This window comes from Vipera ursinii (genome assembly GCF_947247035.1).
Source record: "Vipera ursinii genome assembly, chromosome: 6".
NCBI classification, from domain to species: domain Eukaryota; kingdom Metazoa; phylum Chordata; class Lepidosauria; order Squamata; family Viperidae; genus Vipera; species Vipera ursinii.
In genome coordinates this window covers 44,064,820-44,086,348 of record NC_139515.1, presented here as the reverse complement: position 1 = coordinate 44,086,348, position 21,529 = coordinate 44,064,820, and the positions used below count along the sequence as shown (strand labels likewise).

The window sequence follows — 21,529 nt, the reverse complement described above, 5'->3', positions numbered from 1 at the left end:
GAAGTTTCTTTTCTTGGATGAGAAGCGAAAATGTCTTCAAAAAAAAACAAAACACAAAGTCCACTTGTCTTTTGAGAAAGTACCTTTGGGACAACCCTAACCTGAGAATAACTGAGAATCTCCATAGACAAAGCAAGTACTAGTTTTCTTGAAAATTATTATATATATTCTGATTCAACAAATAACAGTTTGATCCTTGTTTTATAAAGTCATACTAACATGATGTGGTAGTAGGAAAACAATTGTTCTGATAGTATAATCAATTTAATTAAAGGGATAATTAGGGCTGGTTGTTGAACAACTTATTAAACAATTGGCTGATTTGGCCCAGACATCTGCTTAGCACCAGAAAGTTTTTATTGTATAGATTCTAAAGACATATCATGTATCACTTGGCAGAAATTTCTGGGCATCTTCATTAAGAGTCACTTGATTACTATTAGTCTTTTTCAAGTTGAATATCAAGAAAAATACCATACATCCAGGCAGGGTTTTTTTTGTCATAGAACTTCCAGAACGGAGTTCCGGCACCTTTTTTGGATAGAACCTTGTAGAGTAGGCAAGGGGGGTTGTATGACGTGTGTGAGTTCTGGCACTTTTTTTTTTTTACAAAAAAAGCACTGCATCCAGGACATGTGAAAACAGCATCCCACATAATATTGAAGACACAGTGAACACTCTTATATAATAAAATCAACATTTTATTGCCATGCTACTGTTCTTTGTGAAGCTGGCACTGATGGGGAGGACAATGCTATCAGTATTACAGAATACATTTCAAAATGGACATCATCTGATAAACCAATGTAAAAGCAAGGTTAAATGGTAATATATGGTTGCTGAAAAACAAATACGGTATGTTTTTAAGAACAATACTGTTGCTTCAAAAGAACCCTGGAATGTTTAAAAAAGAGCCACAGTGGAGGGGGAAAAATTAAAAAAGCTTTTGAACTTCTCAAGGAGCATTTTGGCAACTTTAGACTTTTAATATATAAAATAAAACTCTAGAAAGCTACTTTCATACAAAGTTGCTATATTGATGCTTTTATGTAGGAAAACATTTTTATAATTCAAAATTAGGACATACAACTTTACAGTATTTTAACAGTGTAAAGAAAAATTAACATACAAATACAGATTTGGCTTTTATAGAAATGTATATTTATGCATTTCAGAAATGCATTTGTGGCACACTGGTGATTACAGAACTGTTACCTGTTTTCATATTAAGATGTCAGATTAATAACTTCTGAAACACTGCCTATTTTTCTACCTACACAGTGGATCCAAAGACATAACAGTAGGTGATGCTACAATGAATGGAACTTTATGCCCTAAAAATAAAAAAGGCATCGCACTTTCTGGTTGAGACATAATGTACAAACACTAAATCTTTTTTACAAAATGGAAGCATTTCCTTTACATTCGGTGACAGTATTTGTGTTCCTAGTTTAGCAATTAATAAGAATACAGAGATAACATGTATGTACTTTTAAAGGTGAAATTAAAGTTTAAAATGTTGACATCCATTGTTAACAAGTATAGAAATTCCTGAGTGAAGGGTCCTCTCCATTTTTAACATCATTTATTTCACATAGAGTATTTCAAAACTCAAAGCATGAAGAGAAGCAAAATTCACAGTAATATTTAACTCCACATATATCTGTACTTATTAATTATTGAATACTTGATTTACTGAGCATTTTTCCATATTTTTGGATAATTGCTGAAAAAGACAAATCATGTTTTTATTATGTTAGTGAATTGAATCTCTAAACTGAGATTTTGATCATTCTTCCCTTTAGCAGAAGGTAATACAATATGTGTAATTGTCTGACAATATTATTTCCACTGTTATAAATATTTATATGGCAAAGATTATTCTCTGGAAAGTAAGAACTAGAGGAAGAAGACACTTTCTAATTTGGGGTTAATTTCATCCTTTCATATATTAAAGAAATTGTCTAATTGCTTCTATACTCCTTTAAGGCTGTGTGTGTTCGTGTGTGTAGCCCTCTACATCATACATTTTGTTACAGAATGTTTCAAAGGACATCTCACTGAGAATTGTGTGTTCATAAAGGCCCTGTTCCAAGGCAGTTCTTTATGAACATACAGGAAGACCACATTGTGCCAAAATAATTAATAAACTCATTCATAAGACTATCACACATTACATGTAAATACAAAAGCTTAATTCTAGTGGCTGTGACAGACAATATGTATGTTACCAAATATATTGTTTTTTCCTTAAAAAACTAATAATTTACATACCTTTTGCAAGTAAATGGTTAAGATTTGATTTTCAGCAATGCTTCATGGATTATAAAGGCTATTTTGAGGGATCTTAACTTTCACAGGAAATGCTGTGTTGATTTGGAGTAAAATTATGGAAACACAAAAGAAAACTTCCCTCCTTTCTCTTCTACTATCTCTACCAAAATCTACGAGAATTGATGCAATCAGTTGTCAACCATCTTAAAAATGGATGCACCTTGTGTAAGGCAAATACCATTCATCCAAGATATCTCCCACAATAATCCTTTACACCTCATCCTATGATATTTTACTTGCTGCTCCAATTCTCAGGGGCAGGTTTTCCAGGTTGTGGAGCAAGAAAATCCTGTAATTTAATTTTCCTTCTGCTCATGGGTCTCAGGCTCTAGTCTTATTAGCATGTTAGTATGTTAACATGTTAGGCCATAAAACTTGAAAAACGAGCTGGCTGTACCACAAGAGCTGCCAGTTATGAAGTCTATGGTAAGGATTTATCAGAATGGATTAGTTAGAGCTGGTACATAATGTTTAAACAAAGCTATAAAACGGAAGAATGCAATCCAAACTGATACTTAGGGGAACATATATCTCGTAAATAGACAAAATTCATTTAAATCATGTCTTGGAAATTTGTGTTTGAACTGGGGAATCCAAAATGGGCTGATCACCTTAACAATTAAAATAGTGTTTCATATCATTAGCAATGTAGAGAAACTCTTCTAATTAACTAGTCACACCAATGTGAAAAATACCAACATTTAAATAATATTAGAAAATCCATTGTTGCAATACATTGCTAATAGAATAAAAGTTTAGCAAGAGAAAATACTGTGCAATCAACAAACTAGATAATTCTAGAGAAGAGACAATGGTAGAGTATCAAAACGTCCAAGCAATTTTAATGATTCTAGGCTTCAAATCTAATTCAGGACTTCATAACTTCCTCTTAGTTTATTTTTAATAAATGCACATTTTAGAACATTATAATTTTGAAATTAAATGGGTAGGCATTTGCCATAAACTTTTTTTATAAACTTAGAATAGATGCAATTTCTCAAACAGAGGAAGGGGAAAGGGCTTTCATTAAGATTCCAATAAGAATTCAAGATGCTTTAAAAAAGTAAAGAAATCATTATATAGTGGGATCACATGCAATATTGCTTTGATATATTCTATTACCAATTTTCTTTTACATAATAATACAGTAAGTACATTTCACTGTATTATTCCTGAGTACATTAAGATAAATTGTAATAGCCACAAATTACATTTCAGCCCAAAATATCTTTATCTTATCTACTAAATAGACTTGTATAATTTGGATCTACTTAATACTATGTCTGCTGCCCTTTCAGTAAATGTTCTATTTGATCGTCTTCGATGGCCAGAAATAAAACTTAACTTCTAGTAAATGGACTCTTCCTATTCAAAAAATTATGGCAATGCACACATATATTTTTACCTTCAGTAATGCAGTATAACAATACACTACATTTTAGTCAGTTAAAAATTGATAGGAGGGGACAGGTGGGAGAGTGCATGAAAGAACAAGATTAAAAAACAGTCTTGACTAAATCAGCTGTTTTCTGATATCATTAGATAATAGTTTTTGTAAGGATAATTCAAATTTAAATCAGTTGCTTCTGTTAGAAACCTTTTGACTAATAAATGCACAAATGCAATAGTGCAAAACTCACTGACAATGAGAAACAATTAAAAACAGAACAGATGAGGATAACTGAACCCAGCAGAGAAAACATCAGGGTGTGTTTTTTGGTTTTTGCACCTTTAGTGTGAACAAAAGCTTATACCTCCTTAAGGTAGGAATTTGTGCAATTAAACTACAAAGGGAAGCCCTATGTTAACAGTTGGATCATTTTAGCATGCAACTGCACATTCCCATAGCAGAACCAGTTTAGAATAAATCATAGAAAGGCAATTTTGACTGTCTTGAAACTGCTTTAACTCATCAGTTTCAACTGATACTAACAATTCAGAGAAGCGTCCTGCACATATTTCTTCTATATAGAAATAATTCAATATGTAAATTATTAGAAGTTCAATGACACAATTTTGTTTTCTATCATGCTTTAGTAAAGCACTTCTTAGCTGAATTTATCAAACTGATCATTTCAACATGTAGCCATGGCCGTGTATCTGTTCATGTGTATAAAAGTACCACTGCCTTCCAGGCTGACTTTCCAATGAAAAAAGGTGTCTGGTGGTTGAAGTAGCTGAAATGTGTTTTAAATGCCTACCACAACCTTTGAAACTATGGTAGGCTAAACAGATTTCCTGTAATGGAGGCACATTTTTTGTGTGTGCAAAGCATTTTCTTGCCACCTCAGATCTATGTACTTAGCCTTCAAGTAGTTAGATAACATGTATGCAAATTTGTTTTGACATAATATAATTTGGCATATTTTATGTCTACAATCTAGATGTAGAAAATATGGCACAGAAAAATGGATAGAATTAGGATTTTACTAAATATAATTTTCAGAATAGCAGTGTACATGCTGATCTAGCTCTGATTACACTTTATTTTAGCAAACTATTACATCTTCCCTTAGGCTTTCCACTACAAAACTATCACAGTAAAAGGCTTCAAGTGTAGCAATGTTATCTCATTTCTTGTACCTTTCTATAATACTGAAATTCAGGCTAAATTATCACAAAGTCACAAAAAAATGGATTATCGTTACTGAAGGCACTGTATTTTTTTTAAAAAAATTCATTAGTATGCTAATTCCCCTAAATGTTTATTTTTAGTGCTGTCCTGATAAGCACTTTGCAAGTCCAATGCAATTGTTAATACTGATGAAAAGAAAAGCACTTGGAAATTTGCAATTATGAATTTACCATAATGGATTCTATCCAGGAAAGTGCATGTCATCAGCTGACAGCAGCTAATGAGATGTACTACCAATCACTGGAAAGATGAAACTATAGAGAAAGGAAATAATTATCTCAATTACTGTCCAACATGCTTAGAAGATAACATTTACGGTAAGTACTGAATGCATGAAGAATAGAGAAACAGACATAGGCCATCATGCTGAAATTTAACAACAAATCTTATTTTTCTGATTACATTAGCTTTCCTATTACATTGCACTTGCATATAGCCAACATAGGTATTTTCAGAATTTTGGAACTTGAACTTATTCTACAACCTGGTCTATTTTAAGTGTTTCGGAAATGCAGTGCCTAATTTTCAGCCAATATGCTGGCTTCAAAATGAGACAGTTGTAGCACAGCACATTTGGCACCAGTCTGGAGAAAAACTACTTAAGGCATGGGGTTCTAGCAAACAGTTCCAGTTAACTGCAATACTGAGATTAAACTGTGGTGGGCTTGTATATGATTCTGACTTTTGGGGGTTAATGTTCCTTACAGAGAGTAACCTTAGTCTCCTATATTCTTAAATTTACTGACAACAAAACCGAAATGTTTGCCAGATAGAATGTTAAAACGTCATTATAAAGGAAACACCGATCTTTCCATGACTAAGAGTTCTAGTTGAATATCTGATATATTCTTACACACTATAACCGCAAGACTTTTTCAGACAATTTATCCCCTTAAGCATTCTAGTGAAAAATGAAATTGCAACAGAACAGAAACTTTACCAAACTTTACCTTTTCTGTGTATATGTACACAAACACACACACATTTCTGGATTTGGAGCCAGTATGCTTCTGGCTGTGCTGTGTGACAATGCCACTGCACTCAAATGTTGCTGTGAACTCCCTAGATAAACCCGATTGGCCACATACAAATTGCCTTTTGGTCTGATTGAATACTGTCATATGTTTCCAAAGGTTCCGTTGTTGTTAACTGCATTTATTTTTAGATGTAACATTCTAAATTACTAAGTGTTAGCAATGTTGCTATTGCTCCAGATCTGGAATACTAAATACTTGCCAAAATGAATATTGATTGAAGAAGTTGGTCCTTTTTTGAAGTGTTAATATTTTCAGTTACAAATTTATTACTATCATGTGAGATAAAATAAATGTAATTTGGGAATAACTGTTTTACTGAAAGCCTAAGGGCTTTTAGTCCTGTTTAATCAGAAACAGATTTCTTAGTGATTCTAGATATTAAATCCCAGTTAAGTATCCATAGGACAGTATTTTGTGTAGAAAATAGTACATCATTATGACGTTTAGCTATCCAAAAGTATTGCCACTGCTACATAACATGAATATTTTTCAGAGCTTCTTTTAAAATATGAATTCCTTTAATTTCTGCATGATTATACTAAAGGCTACATATTATTTTAAATTCAAATAATAAAATCTTACTTTATTTCTATATTGATCGTTCCAATGTTTTCCCATTTTCTCAACTGTTGAAAAAATCAGTACCTTATGGTACAAATGTATGGATGTCTATTGAGAAGTGAAAACAGACTTCAATAGGACTTTAGTCCCAAGTAAGTAGATGAAGGATTTCAGCTTTAGACAAAATATATTATGTGGTAACACCGGCCAGAACTGAACTTACCATACAAATAAAAATTCAATTTTGAAATTTTATAAATAAATGAAACAGTATCATTATGTGCTGATCTATAGAATTCATACTTTTTTAAGTCCAATGAAGAAATAAGCTTCTTCTATATTTCAGTTTTCTCATAATGTCTGGTTTAGTTTGGTTTTTCTTTCCCCTAGGAAACCATACTAGCTAAACCACTTTTTTACTACATTCTCAAAATGCGTAAGAACAGCTACCTCTCTATAGATAGTCTTCCAGTTACAAGTCATGGCCTCAGGGTGCTTTACAGCCCATAAAGCACTTCTAGCTACCATAAAATGTGCTGCTCCCCCAGCTAACATTTAAAACTGGTTGCACTGTCTCATGATCATGATCTGTAACATTTTTTGCTGGTTTTCAGCAAAACATGTCCATTTGGGAAAGTGAATTTGGACTTATGACTGTGTGATTTGCTTAATAACCACAGGATTTGGACTTATGACCATATGATTTGCTTAACAACCACTGTAAAAAAAATCAGATCTGGTAACATAGTGTGCCTTGACTTTCAACCAGAATTCCAGTCCAATTGTTGTAAATTGAGGATTATCTGTATAAACTTCATAGCTCCTTAATAAAAGGTTTTATGTTTTTGAATTATAGATAGAAACTGCTTCATACTGTTATAAACTTTGCACAGCACTGGATACAGTACAGACTTCTAACTGGGAATTTGACAGTCAAAAATAGATTTTAAAAGGTAAAAAAAATCAGCAAATGGCAAATGTACAGGAAATAGTCAGGAGTAATTAAGCTATCAAGTATCTATTAAAGAGTTATGAGTATTACTTTAAGAGATGACCTATACATTCAGCAGGCATTCCATTTTTACTCTTAGCGAAACTGGCTTAAGATGAACATGATATCAATAACATTATAAAAATAGTAGCTTATAACAACTGAAAGGATTTTTGCTTATAGATAACAGGGCCACAAACTGTCATTATTCATAGAACTAACTACTGACTTCCATAAGTAAGTCATACAATGTATTAAATCCATCATTCTGACTTTTGATACTTTGGTCTGCAATTCCTTTTTGGGGGTTAAACTATGAAAACATATTACAGCATGCCTCTGTAAAAATAACAAATCACTTCTTGCTCTGAAATGAAGATAATGCATCTTTAAATTTGTGAAAGTTGGTTTTCTCTTAATTGACAATATTACAAATGAGCCTTTCCAATACATATGAAAGACATGGAACAAGATGAAACACAGAAAATATGTTGAACACAAATTACATACAGAATTAAAACTACTGATACAACTGAAAAGAGGGAGGTAAAAGAAGATTTTCAAAAGTAAAAGGTAAAAAAAAACCCACTGTAGATACATGATTGTGAATTAACATTAAAAATATCTAGAGTGTGAGTATCTGTATAAAAGTATAGAAAAAATGTAGCTGCTATCTAAAAAGACAAATTTTAAATTCTTTGATGGAAGGAAACCTGATGGGAAAAAATTAATGCTATATCTCATATAACAATAGTGGCAGCCGAAATCTAAACAAGTTGGTATATTTAAAAAATAACACAGAAGTCAAAAAGTAAAGAGACCTGTGCATTAGTAGTGCTTTTGAATGCTTTTTTTTTTTTTACTTCTGCTTGCATCCTGTCAAGAGTGCACGGAACAGTCTGTTCCAGGAGGCCTTTATAGGTCTTTGAAGATCTTCAAAAGCAGCTCTGGAGAAAGTAATAGAGCTACACATAAAAAAGAAAAGAGCTAGAAAAGTTGCATTGTGGGTAAATGCAATATTATCCTGTGTCCTATATATACAATTTATAGCCCTTAGCCCATAAAGCACAATACTCCTTTAACAATATCCATCTTCACTTGACAAAAGGTTTGAAATTATTTAGGTGCATGTCATTTTCCCACTAAACAATGTACGGTACCTTCTTCATATTTATTACCTGTTGTTATAACTTGAGAAAGCAAAAAAAAAAAAATCTAGAACTGCAACACAAACTTTTTAATAAAATTGTACCAGAGCATGTTTTAAATTACTAGTTATTGGACTTATGGTTAGTGAATTTAAAGTGCATCTAAAGATCATGGGTAATTTTAAACCAATTCCATGAGCTACATGACATCTGAATGAAATCTTAATGAAGATGTTGATTTCATCCATTTTTATCTCTCCCAAATCAGCCACTAAACAGCATTCTCCTCAATACTAAAAATTGGCTATAGAAAACTGCTCCTACTAGGAGAAGTTTGGAGGGTAACAGCTGCCTGTCAGTCCTTTCTCATAAACCCAGCATTCTGAAAAAAAAACTGTACCATGATTTGACAACTGAAGTTGACTAAAATCTTTGTCATTTATACCAACACAAAGTCATAAATTCAACTGGGATCTGTAGGTCTATTAATATACTATGAGAAATTTTACTGATTTGCAAATAATGCAAGTTTCAGGCAGCATAGGAGTGTCATAATGCCTTGACAGTGATTTTAGGCACATGGCCGATTTGTTATAATTGGCTACTACAACTTTCAGACAATAAAATAGGCACTATAAAAATGGCAAAAATATTTAAAAGCTGTTTCTATAATTATAAAGTGATAATGTTATTTAATACTTTTTCTACCTTAAATTCCCTTTAAGCAAGCAAATGAAGTATTCAGAAAAATCTATTATAACCTATGCAAGGTGATCATTCAAAGATAAAACAGCACTCATCCAATTAAAACAATTCTTCACAAAGGTGCAAGTGATTTAACTACTGCATTTCAGGCTCACATAGGCAGGTCAGTACTGTTATGTCTAGTTTTTCTAGAAGTACCGTCGTCTCGTGGCAGTGCTTTCTGCAAGTTTGACATAGCAGCAGTTCTTTCAATATCTATCACAGCATATAGCTCGGTGCGTCTGGTTGGTGTTGGGGGAAGTGGAGTAGTAGGAGTTTTGGGAGTCTGTGGGTTATCAGAGTCACTGCCACCTTCCAAATCAACTTGTATATAATTGAGTTGCCTATGTTCTGAACTTGGTCGCCTAATATCAAAATTGAACACCGTAGGGGTACAGTCCCGACGTCTTGCATATTCAACTTTGTGAGCACTTGATGGTACTGTTACATTCTCTGTATTGACATAATTATGCATGGGATCTAAGTTATTATGATAGCCATTCAAAGAGGGAGTCTTTGGTCCTAAACTGTCATCCTCCTCTTTACTTAGCTTATGAGCTTCCCAAACTGGAGGCAAAGAAGGAAGATTTTCATAATTTAACAGCGCAGTTCTCCTTTGAGCTGAATTGTTGATGTTTTGAGTATCAGAAGTACTGGATGACACTAGACGACCTCTCCTGAGGCCTGGAGCATTAGGGATAGACAATCTATTTACATTTTCATAGGTTAGTTTATTACCAGAAGAAACCTCTTTGCGTTCATCACTGTCATATCCAGTATCCCATTCACTGTTACTATTTCCACCAGCTTGAGTACTGCTACCACTTGTTTCAGTATTGTTCCCACTAATTTGAACACTGTTCCCACTTGATTCCAGTTTTTCCTTCTCCATTAACTGTCGCTGGACAGGGGTAGGGCCCAAAACAAATTTGACTCCTTCAGGTTCCAGTACAACCTGGGCATCCCTGTCATCAGAGCAAGTCTCTTCTTCTCTTGCCTTGTTTGTTTCTGCACTGGGAACCTTTTGTTCCAGAGGTGTGCGTGCAGTTGGTTTGTTTTTTCTTTCCTCCTGTACACCTGTTGTATTCACATATGTATGCACCTGCAAAAGATAAAGAGTCAAATGTCAATCTTATATATTACCATATTCTTTTTTGACTCCTGATCACATAGATTTATTATATTCAACAGTGGTATATAATAATGTAGACATCCAGTAAACATGAAACTGGATTCAACATACTTCCATCATATACAGGGCATATTTTAGCAGTGTTAATATAAATATATAATAATGGCTAGTAACAATAGAATTAGAATATGGAAAATTCAGAATAACTTACTTGTTCCTCTGCTACAAGTAAGGGGTGCGTGGACTCTTCACCAACTGAAGGAAGACGTGCACTTCCTACCGAAGGGTGTCTGCTGGAAGGATGTGATGAAGCATCTCCATAGGAGGGATGCCTTGGGTACCCATTAGGTAAATTCTGCCCACTCAGTCCAGGTGCTGGTTAAAAAGAAAATCCAATTATTCCATTGATACCATTAATATTATTCCTTCAAAAATATACATTAATAAATACTAGTTCACTACAAGTTAGATTGTAACAACTGCAGAGGCTTGTCCAGAGAGTTGCCAGGAGTCAAAAACTCAAAAAGCACACAGACTCAAACACGGTAATAAAGAGTTCAACAGAATTTCATATCAGCATTTTATCTTAAAAAAGGTAAAGGTTCCCCCACACATGCATGCTAGTCATTTCCAACTCTAGGGGCCGGTGCTCATCTCTGTTTCAAAGCCGAAGAGCCGCTTGTCCAAGGACATCTCCGTGGTCATGTGGCCGGCATGACTTAGACGCCAAAGGCGCACGGAACGCTGTTACCTTCCCACCGTAGTGGTCCCTATTTTTCTACTTGCATTTTTACGTGCTTTCAAACTGCTAGGTTGGCAGAAGCTGGGACGAGTAACAGGCGCTCACTCTGTTACGCGGCATTCGGGGTTTTGTACTTTCTGCTCAGGACGTAAAGTATTAAAATGGCCCCTACAGCAAGAGGCTACATATATTACAAACTGGATACATGACTAAAAGGACAGTAAATAAAAATAAAAACAAATGCAATTCTTGGGTTTGGCCTGCTCTGCATTAGATTTTACTCATTAAAATTTATAACTCACACCATTCTCAAAACTTGGAGTATTTATTTATTTATTTTTTAATAAGTAACAAAAATGAGAAAAAAGAGCAAAAAACCAAAAACAATAACGGGGGATACATACATTGTCAAAGAGGAGAAGAAAAACACATAAAACATGCTTTAACAAAAAATGAAAAAACAAAGAAAAAAACATAGCATGGTAGGTCATTAAAACAATAAACAGTTATAATTCCATCTATATACAGTGCATTCAGAAAATATTCAGGACCCCTTCACTTTTGTCACTTTTGTTATGCTTCAGCCAGATTCTATAGTTGTTGAAATTCATTTTTTCTTATTAATCTATAGAGCTTGGCGCACCATCACGCAGCTCTTCCCTCTTCCCGAAAGCAAAAAAAAATCTTCACTAACCTGCTTTCCAGCTCTGGCACATTTCTCTCCTGCTGCAGGGAAACAGAGTTCGTGAGACTAAAAAAAAGTTCAGTCAGACCTTCCAACTTCACGAGATCTTTTTTTTTTTTCACGAGAAGTTGGAAGGTCTGACTGAACTTTTTTTTAGTCTCACGAACTCCATTTCCCTGCAGCAGGAGAAAAATGCACCAGAGCTGGAAAGAAGGTTAGTGAAGATTTTTTTTTTGCTTTCAGGAACAGAGAGGAGCTGGGCGATGGTGCACCAAACTCTATAGCAGTGCTGGGAGAAGCGGCAGGAAACGTGGCTCCCATTTCGAGAACAGAGAAGAGAGATGTGGGGCAATGCAGGGTGGCAAGCAAGTGCTCTTCTCTGCTCTGCATCACTGTGCAGGGCTGTTCCCCTCCCCATTCTCTGTTCTCTCCAGTGGCGACGATGAAAGGCTGGTGGAGGGAGGCAGCGGTCATGGTGCAAGCCACAGGAGAGTTGGTAGATGAGAAGGCAGCTGCTGCTAGGCAGAAGATCTGTGGGCCAGAGCATGAAGAAAGCCCCTCCAGCAGCGCAAAGCAGCAGCGGAGACTTTCGCTGTCACTCCCCCTGGCTCCAAAATGGCGGAGGAGGACCAGACCTACCCCACCCATCCTCCATAGGGTAGCATGGCAGTCCGGAAGGGGACTGAAAGGGAGCAAGGAATGGCCTGGCTGGGGAGAACCCTGAAGGAAGCGGGTGCAGGGTGTGTGGGGCCCTCCCCCTGTCTCACCTTGTGGCGGCAGCAGCACGATGTGCCATGCGGCCTCCTGCCCCACTGCGGCAGCCAGGTAGGATGGAGTGGGCGGGGTCCTAATTAGGGATTATTTTTGCAGTAGGGCTTATATTAGGCACACCCCCACAAATCAGGGTAGGTCTTTTTTCAGGGTGGGGTTTATTTTTGGGGAAACACGGTAGCAAACATACGTAAATCCCAGGCCAAAGCCCCATTCTGAAGTCTTTCCAAGAGATCACCTCAGTACAGCCAGAGGGCCAATATGTCTTAGTTGCTTTTGTACAGTAGGCCTCTCTAATTTAAACTCTGTCCTGATTCCATAGCTCACTCCCAAGACAATATTGATGACATGGACTTAGGGGACAGTATCAATTGTGAATACGTGCAGATGGACCCGCTCTCTCTGGCCACTTGCAGGCCCATGAATGCAGGGTCATGAAAGGACAGCAAAGGAAACACCCAATATTTTAACCCACCCGGGAACATCTGGTGTCTTGGGGAAACACCCAAACCACCCAAAAGTGAACATATGGTGTCTTGGGGGAAAACACCCAAAGGGGAACATACTAGCTACTTCTTATCTTATCTTATGTGTGTCAGCTTTGCTGGGTGAATTGCTTACATAATCAAAGTAGGTATAAAAATAAGGCTTTTCTGATATTTGGAGCTTTTGCTCTTTTTTTAGAGAAGCCCATCTTTGCTCAGCTGAATAAAAACGTAAAGCTTGAAGGCAACTTCCCGGTTTCCTGTATTTTTTATCAAGCAAAACCTCAGAACTTGCATATCACTATCTCTGCCAAAAGCGTCTCCCCACCTCTCCGGAAACTTCCAGTAACAATTGTTAACATTCCATTCTTATCAGGTGTCATCTTGGGGGAAAAAACAGGATTGAATCCTTTATGACAAATTATTTTAGTCCACTAATTCCTATATATTTCCTTTGAAATATTAGCCATAATGTGGTGTGAAAATTATGTGTAATAATTATCACTTGAAACATTCAGAGTAAAAAAAATTGGCAACCTTAACAAATCATATAAGGCTAGTCAATGAATCACTCATAGATCAACTTACTGGTAGGTGTGAGAGGTGTTCTTGGAACCTCAATCTCTGTTTGATGTAAACTCCTTTCTACAACTGGTTCTTCTACTACATTTATACTATTATTTTGCATGATTTCCTGCAGCATATTAAACAGTTCCTCTGCACGAGCACACTTGAAGGCAAATATCCCTGCAGAAACATATATTGGACATCATAATAATGTATGTATGCATTATCCTTTTACTCATATACCTGTTAATGAAAGAGATCTATTATATTTAGTTTTAAAATTTTTAACAATTATAAATTCCTGCAATTCCCAAGGAGAACTTTTGGTGTCTATATCAGAAAACTAGTTTCGAGACCGTAATTGCAGACTGAGAACTCTGGAGTATGCTTATAGGCTAATGTGCTTAGCATAGGACGTGATATTACTCAGGAACAATTGCCTCTTACAAGAACATATCGTGTTTCCCCGAAAGTAAGACCCGGTCTTTCTTTTGGGCTCTGAAGTAAGGACTAGGTTTTACTTTCGGGGAGGGCTTACTTTTTGCCAGTACCGGTACCAGTAGGCCGCAAGGACGCAGAGGTGAGGTAGGGCCTGTACATGGGGTGGAGAAGCAACATGATGGCAAGATGGCGGACTGGTGTGGCCATGGTGGGGGGTAGTGGAAAGGGCGCAAGCCTGGTGCGGGGTGAGTCGGCCCAGATCCAGAGTGCTGCCCTGCCGCCGGCTTGCCAGGCAAGATCTCAAGGAGTTAAAAAGTGTGATTGAACTTTTTTCTTTTGTCCCACAAACATGCGGCGAAGACTGAGAAGCAAACAGAGAAACGCAATGCAGTTGAAAGGCAGGTAAGTAAAAAACTGCTTGGGGAGGCAAGGGCATCTGGGTGGGGGCGGATGCGGCAACCTTACCCTGCGTGGCTTCAGCAGGTGTCTGGCAGGCGGAGGGAAGCAACTCCACCCCCGCCACCTGCCTTGCCTCCTCACCTCATGGCGGTGGCAACAGCAGCCGGCCGGGCAGAAGGTGATCCAGCAGGAGCAGCCGGTAGAGGCCAAAAGCGCCCAGCCAGCATGAGAGCTGCAGTGCATGCCAGGACCCAAAGAGTGCCAGGTTCAGCCCTTAGCCCGGCACCTGAGCACTGAGTAGGCGTGCAGGCTGGCGCTCAAGCAGCCCAAAGGCGGAGGGGTGGCCGGCATGGTTCCACCGGTGGCCACTGGCGAATGGCCCTGGCAGGCTGGCACTCTAGATCTGGGCCGTCTCGCCCCGTGCCAGGCAGGAGCAGCCCAGCAGGGCAGCCCAGAGCAGTGCAGCCAGGTGGGCAAAGAGCCCCGTGAGGCAGAAACAGCATGGGCAGCCACTTGGCTGCCACACTGCACCTGACACAGCTGAGAAATGTCCCAGCAGCAGGGGAGGCGAAGGCTGGGACTTGCCGAGGGTTTGGTTTGGTGCAGCCTCAGGCAAGCAGATGGTGGGACAGAGTGGGCGGGTCCAGCAGGAGCCAGTTCCACCAGCGGCTGCTGGCAAAGGGCCCTGGCAGGCTGGTGGCGGGTGGGGGATGTCTGGCGGCCACATGGAAGATCTGGATTGACTTGCCCCACCCTGCGCTAGGGCTTACTTTCGGGGGAGGGCTTATATTAGGCCCACCTCCGAAAATCAGTTGTGGCTTACTTTTGAAATAGGGTTTACTTTTGGGGAAACACGGTAGTTTCACAATTAATACATTTCAAGTATTCTGGTCAATTATAGTACCAAAATTAATGTAAATGTCCTACATAAAGAAGTAAGAAGGATCTAACACAAGGTACACAGTCCAGATTCATGTCAACATTAAAGCTTAAGGGACCAGAAGACACATGTGAATAGAACAAATAAAATAAATCTGATATGGTCTCAAGGACTGAAAACAGAAACAAAGTAAGCAGTATCAAAGATTTTCCTCTAGAGTTGTTCCATGAAACCCCCCCCCCCAACTTATTCTCATTAGCATAGGAAAACAGTATAGTTGCAGTGTTATTATTTTTCCATTCAAAGCATTAAGTTGACATTCTTATTAGCAACTGTGTCTTTGCTATTGCTAGCTTATCTAACATCAAATATTTAATTAAATAATATTAAAACAATTATGTACTATTCTACTGAAGCCAGTAATAAATTTCAACTCAATACTCCCCTTTAAATAGTAACCTGTTGATTTAGTGTCATACAAACTATCTAACAATAGATAGGACATGTCTGGGATGATGCCATCTTTGAAGAAAATTGTCTAGACCTCAAGGAAAGTAGGTTTATAAACTTGAAATGTATTAAGAATTTTCCCTTATAGAGCAATTTTAACAAATGTGATTCTAAATATTAAGACTTTTGAAATGCTTCCATTCTATACCAACTGGAGTTGACATTATGAAAGCTGTAGTGCAGAAGTCCCCGAACCTTTGGGCACCAGGAACTGGTTCCATGGAGAGAGATTTTTCTGTGGACCGGAGGGGGCATGGTTTCACATGCTGCCTGCATCCCATGGATGGGGCATTGTTTGTTTGTGCGGTCCAGTACCATTCTGGCATGCCACGGACTGGTGCCAGTCCACGGACGAGTGGTCGGAAACCTCTGCTGTAGTGTATAACCCATAACTTCAATACACAGTGAAGACTAGCATTTTAAGATAAAATTATTTTTACAGAGTTACTTGTTGCTGAAACATCCAACTCAAACAGGAAAATAATATTATACTACACATTGGTGATAAATTAATAATTCGGATAATTAGATAATAAACCATAAAGACATACATTATTTATACTGAATGTAACCATACTTCCTGAACAAAAAGCTGAAATGTTGATAAATAGTTGGGGTCATGTTTGTGTGTTCTCAAATATAATTGGATCCTGAAAATATGGTTAAATATTTCTATTTAAATGAGCTTAGTTTTTAAAATGCAATAAAAATGATATTTAACTTTTGAGAATATAAACATGTTTACAATTTATGTCACTTATCTACACGTGAATAGTGTGGGAGTCTAAAATGAGATGTGATTTATACAAGGCCATTATGCAAGTTCAATGATTCACAAATGCACTTCCCTGATATTTACTTTCAGCAGAAGCACATTGTATACCAACATGAAGTTCCAAATAGCCACTGATAAAAACTATTCTCTATGAAATTGTTTAATTTTCTCTTAAAGCTCTCTAAATTAGTAACCATCACACCTCTTTGAAGCAATCGATTTCTCATTTTGTAACAAATATTTTTAACTCATACTGAAGCCATTACCTGGATTCAGTTGTAAAAAAAGAGAGAGAAAACATCAATTTAGTTCCTTTCCAGCATTTTAGATTTCTGTGGTCCATTTCTAAATTAAAAATCTTTCTTAATAGTAAAAGTGCTATTGTATCTTCATCATACCACTCTGTCTTTTCTCCTAATTTCCCTATTTGACCACAGATTTTGGCCATTGTATTTTTAAAAAAAAAAATCAAATAAACTCTAATTAAAACATGTCTTTTTTCTGCTATCACTGATCATTTAAATAATTATCGTCCAGTCTCCAACCTTCGCTTTTTGGCGAAGGTTGTTGAGAGCGTGGTGGCGCATCAGCTTCCTCTGTTCCTGGAGGAAACTGATTAACTGGACCCGTACCAATCGGGTTTCAGGCCCGGACACAGCACGGAGACGGCATTGGTCGCGCTGGTGAATGATCTCTGGCGGGCTCGGGACAGGGGTTGTTCCTCTGTCCTAGTCCTATTAGATCTCTCAGCGGCTTTTGATACCATCGACCATGGTATCCTACTGAGGCGTCTCAGGGGATTGGGAATGGGAGGCACCATTTTATGGTGGTTCTCCTATCTCCTGGGCCGCTTGCAGTCGGTGTTGACGGGAGGGCAGAGATCCGCCATGAGGCCACTTGTTTGTGGAGTTCCTCAGGGGTCGGTTCTCTCACCCCTCCTGTTCAACATCTACATGAAGCCGCTGGGTGAGAGCATTCGTGGTTTCGGGGTGGGGTATCATCAGTACGCTGATGATACCCAACTTTTTCTTTCCACCCCGAACCAACCCAGCGATGCCCTCGCCATGATGTCCCGTTGGCTGGAGGCGGTCCAGGTCTGGATGGGGAGAAACAGGCTTCGTCTCAATCCTGCCAAGACTGAGTGGCTGTGCATATCGGCATCTCGGGTCAACCAGACCATTCCACTTTTAACGATGGGGGATGAGGTGTTACCCCCCGTTGATAGGGCTCGCAACTTGGGCGTCCTCCTTGACTCCCAGCTCAATTTTGAAGACCACATAGGAGCCGTAACCAGGGGGGCTTTTGCTCAGGTTCGCCTGGTGCGCCAGTTGCGACCCTACCTGGACCGAGATGCCCTACGCACAGTCACTCATGCACTCGTGACCTCCCGTTTAGACTACTGCAACGCTCTCTACATGGGGCTGCCCTTGAGGACCACTCGGAGGCTTCAGCTGGTGCAGAATGCGGCCGCGCGAGTTGTGATGGGGGTTTCCCGATACTCCCATGTAACACTTCTACTCCGCGAGCTGCATTGGCTTCCAGTTGCCCTCCAGGTGAGATTCAAGGTGCTGGTAATGACCTATAAAGCCCTAAATGGCTTGGGTCCGAGATATCTGAGGGAACACCTGCTGCCGGCATCAAGCTCCCTTCGTCCAGTGCGCTCCCACAGGGAGGGACTTCTCAGGGTACCGCCGGTAAAAGATTGCCGGCGGGTAACACCCAGGGGGAGGGCCTCAGTGGGTGCACCTGCCCTCTGGAACCAGCTGCCCGTGGAGCTTAGGACTGCCCCCGACCTCCGTTCATTCCACCGGGACCTGAAGACCTGGCTCTTCGAGCTCTCTGGCCCAGGCTGAGAATTTTAATTTTAATTTTAATTGGGGTTTTTTAAAATAATTTTAATTATTTTAAATTGTTGTAATTGTAATTTTTAATTGTTTTTAACTTTTGTATTTCCTGTTTTAAATACCCTGTAAACCGCCCTGAGTCCTGCGGGAAAGGGCGGTATATAAATCCAATTAAATAAATTAATAAATAAAATCATTCAATTGATGGTGTGCAGGTCAACGGAAACATGACTCTAAAATTATTTTCTTGATCAGCGAACGCCAATTAGGTTAATACTGTCTTAATGTCAATAAACCTCCTTAACAACATAATCCTATGTTGCAGGACACATTTCAGGATGAAAAGGTTGGGTTTCCTTCTCCAAATACTGTATATAGTATAGTTTCAACCTTATGGTAAAGAGGGGGAATCTGATAAGATACCATTCCTCATTTCCTTTCATGCCAGGTTCTTTCTGTCACTGGTTATCTCTGGTTTTGGAAAGGCCTAAAAAAGGGACAAGGGGGGGAGGCAAAAAGCAGATGAGCAGGACTAAGCTTCCAGACTTTCTTTGATGTACCCATCCCTCTGCCAGACACCACTTTCAGCCAGCTCTCACATTGATCTAAATATACTTTTTCCATTTGCCTGAAATAGAAGTTTTTAAAACTATGGGATAGCAAACACTGGCCTTCTGCCTTGTCAGTAGGTTATCAGTAGGGCTTTGAACTTGCCAGAGCTCTTCAGAAGCTCAAAAGAATAACTGTATCCACAACAGGGATTTCATTTAGATCAAATAATTCATTTAGATCAACTACCGTAAGTACAGTTGATCTAGGTTGGTTAATACTGTGTATTTCTAAGTCTTCATATGTCACCAATACTATTAGCTTTACCTTATATATGAATTCCATTTAACAGACTTATAAAATAGGGAGTTACTTTATACATACCTGGTCCAGTTTGACATCTTCGACCACTTTCAAACGAGAAAAGATTGGAATCATAGCCATAACGGCGCAGACAGAGATAATGCCATTTGACAGAATCCCGTTTACGGGTATACAAGATTAATTCTGTATCTGTAAGTTCCATTATACCAGAGCCCAATTCATTACCATCATCATCCACATTAATAACCTAGAAAATATATTTTTCAAAAAAATAAACATATGATTCACATAATCAAGCTCAAATATTTATTTATGCACAACCATATACTTTACTAAATATAATTGAGTAAATATTCATTAAAACTGCTAAATAAGAGAAAATAAACTTAGCATAATTATAATACATACAGTCATGGCCAAAATTGTTGGCACCCCAGACGTTTTTCCAGAAAATCAAGTATTTCTCACAGAAAAGTATTGCAGGAACACATGTTTTGCTATACACAGGTTTATTCCCTTTGTGTGTATTGGAACACAACAAAAAAGGGAGGAAAAAAGCAAATTGGACATAATGTCAAACAAAACTCCAAAAATGGGCTGGACAATATTATTGGCACCCTTTCAAAATTGTGGATAAATAAGATTGTTTCAAGCATGTGATGCTCCTTTAAACTCACCTGGAGCAAGTAAAAGGTGTGGGCAATATAAAAATCACACCTGAAAGCAGATAAAAAGGAGAGAAGTTCACTTAGTCTTTGCATTGTGTGTCTGAGTGTGCCACACGAAGCATGGACAACAGAAAGAGGAGAAGAGAACTGTCTGAGGATTTTGAGAACCAAAATTGTGGACAAATATCAACAATCTCAAGGTTACAAGTCCATCTCCAGAGATCTAGATTTGCCTTTGTCCACAGTGCGCAACATTATCAAGAAGTTTGCAACCCATGGTACTGTAGCTAATCTCCCTGGTCGTGGACGGAAAAGAAAAATTGATGAAAGGTTGCAACGCAGGATAGTCCGGATGGTGGATAAGCAGCCCCAAACAAGTTTCAAAGGAATGCAAGCTGTCCTGCAGGCTCAGGGAGCATCAGTGTCAGCGCGAACTATCCGTCGACATTTAAATGAAATGAAACGCTATGGCAGGAGACCCAGGAGGACCCCACTGCTGACACAGAGACATAAAAAAGCAACATTACAGTTTGCCAAAATGTACTTGAGTAAGCCAAAATCCTTCTGGGAAAACGTCGTGGACAGATGAGACCAAGATAGAGCTTTTTGGGAAAGCACATCATTCTACTGTTTACCGAAAACGAAATGAGGCCTACAAAGAAAAGAACACAGTACCTACAGTGAAATGTGGTGGAGGTTCAATGATGTTTTGGGGTTGTTTTGCTGCCTCTGGCACTGGGTGCCTTGAATGTGTGCAAGGCATCATGAAATCTGAGGATTACCAAAGGATTTTGGGTCGCACTGTAGAGCCCAGTGTCAGAAAGCTGGGTTTGCGTCCGAGATCTTGGGTCTTCCAGCAGGACAATGACCCCAAACATACGTCAAAAAGCACCCAGAAATGGATGGCAAGAAAGTGCTAGAGAGTTCTGAAGTGGCCAGCAATGAGTCCAGATCTGAATCCCATTGAACACCTGTGGAGAGATCTTAAAATTGCTGTTGGGAAAAGGCACCCTTCCAATAAGAGAGACCTGGAGCAGTTTGCAAAGGAAGAGTGGTCCAAAATTCCGGGTGAGAGGTGTAAGAAGCTTATTGATGGTTATAGGAAGCGACTGATTTCAGTTATTTTTTCCAAAGGGTGTGCAACCAAATATTAAGTTAAGGGTGCCAATAATTTTGTCCAGCCCATTTTTGGAGTTTTCTTTGACATTATGTCCAATTTGCTTTTTTCCTCCCTTTTTTTGTTGTGTTCCAATACACACAAAGGGAATAAACCTGTGTATAGCAAAACATGTGTTCCTGCAATACTT

General features: G+C 38.4%; 1 protein-coding gene across 1 annotated transcript in view; it reads right to left on the bottom strand.

The window, feature by feature from the left end:
- Positions 1 to 686: 686 nt before the first annotated feature.
- The window catches only part of FRS2 (fibroblast growth factor receptor substrate 2), a 47,246-nt gene continuing 26,403 nt past the window's right edge, over positions 687 to 21,529 (bottom strand). The window contains exons 4-7 of the mRNA XM_083366728.1: positions 19,615 to 19,801; positions 13,854 to 14,012; positions 10,794 to 10,957; positions 687 to 10,552 (exon numbers count right to left, since the gene is read on the bottom strand). Of these exons, the coding sequence (XP_083222854.1) occupies positions 9,563 to 10,552; positions 10,794 to 10,957; positions 13,854 to 14,012; positions 19,615 to 19,801 (1,500 nt within the window). The 3' untranslated portion in view covers positions 687 to 9,562. The remainder of the gene's footprint in view (positions 10,553 to 10,793; positions 10,958 to 13,853; positions 14,013 to 19,614; positions 19,802 to 21,529) is intronic.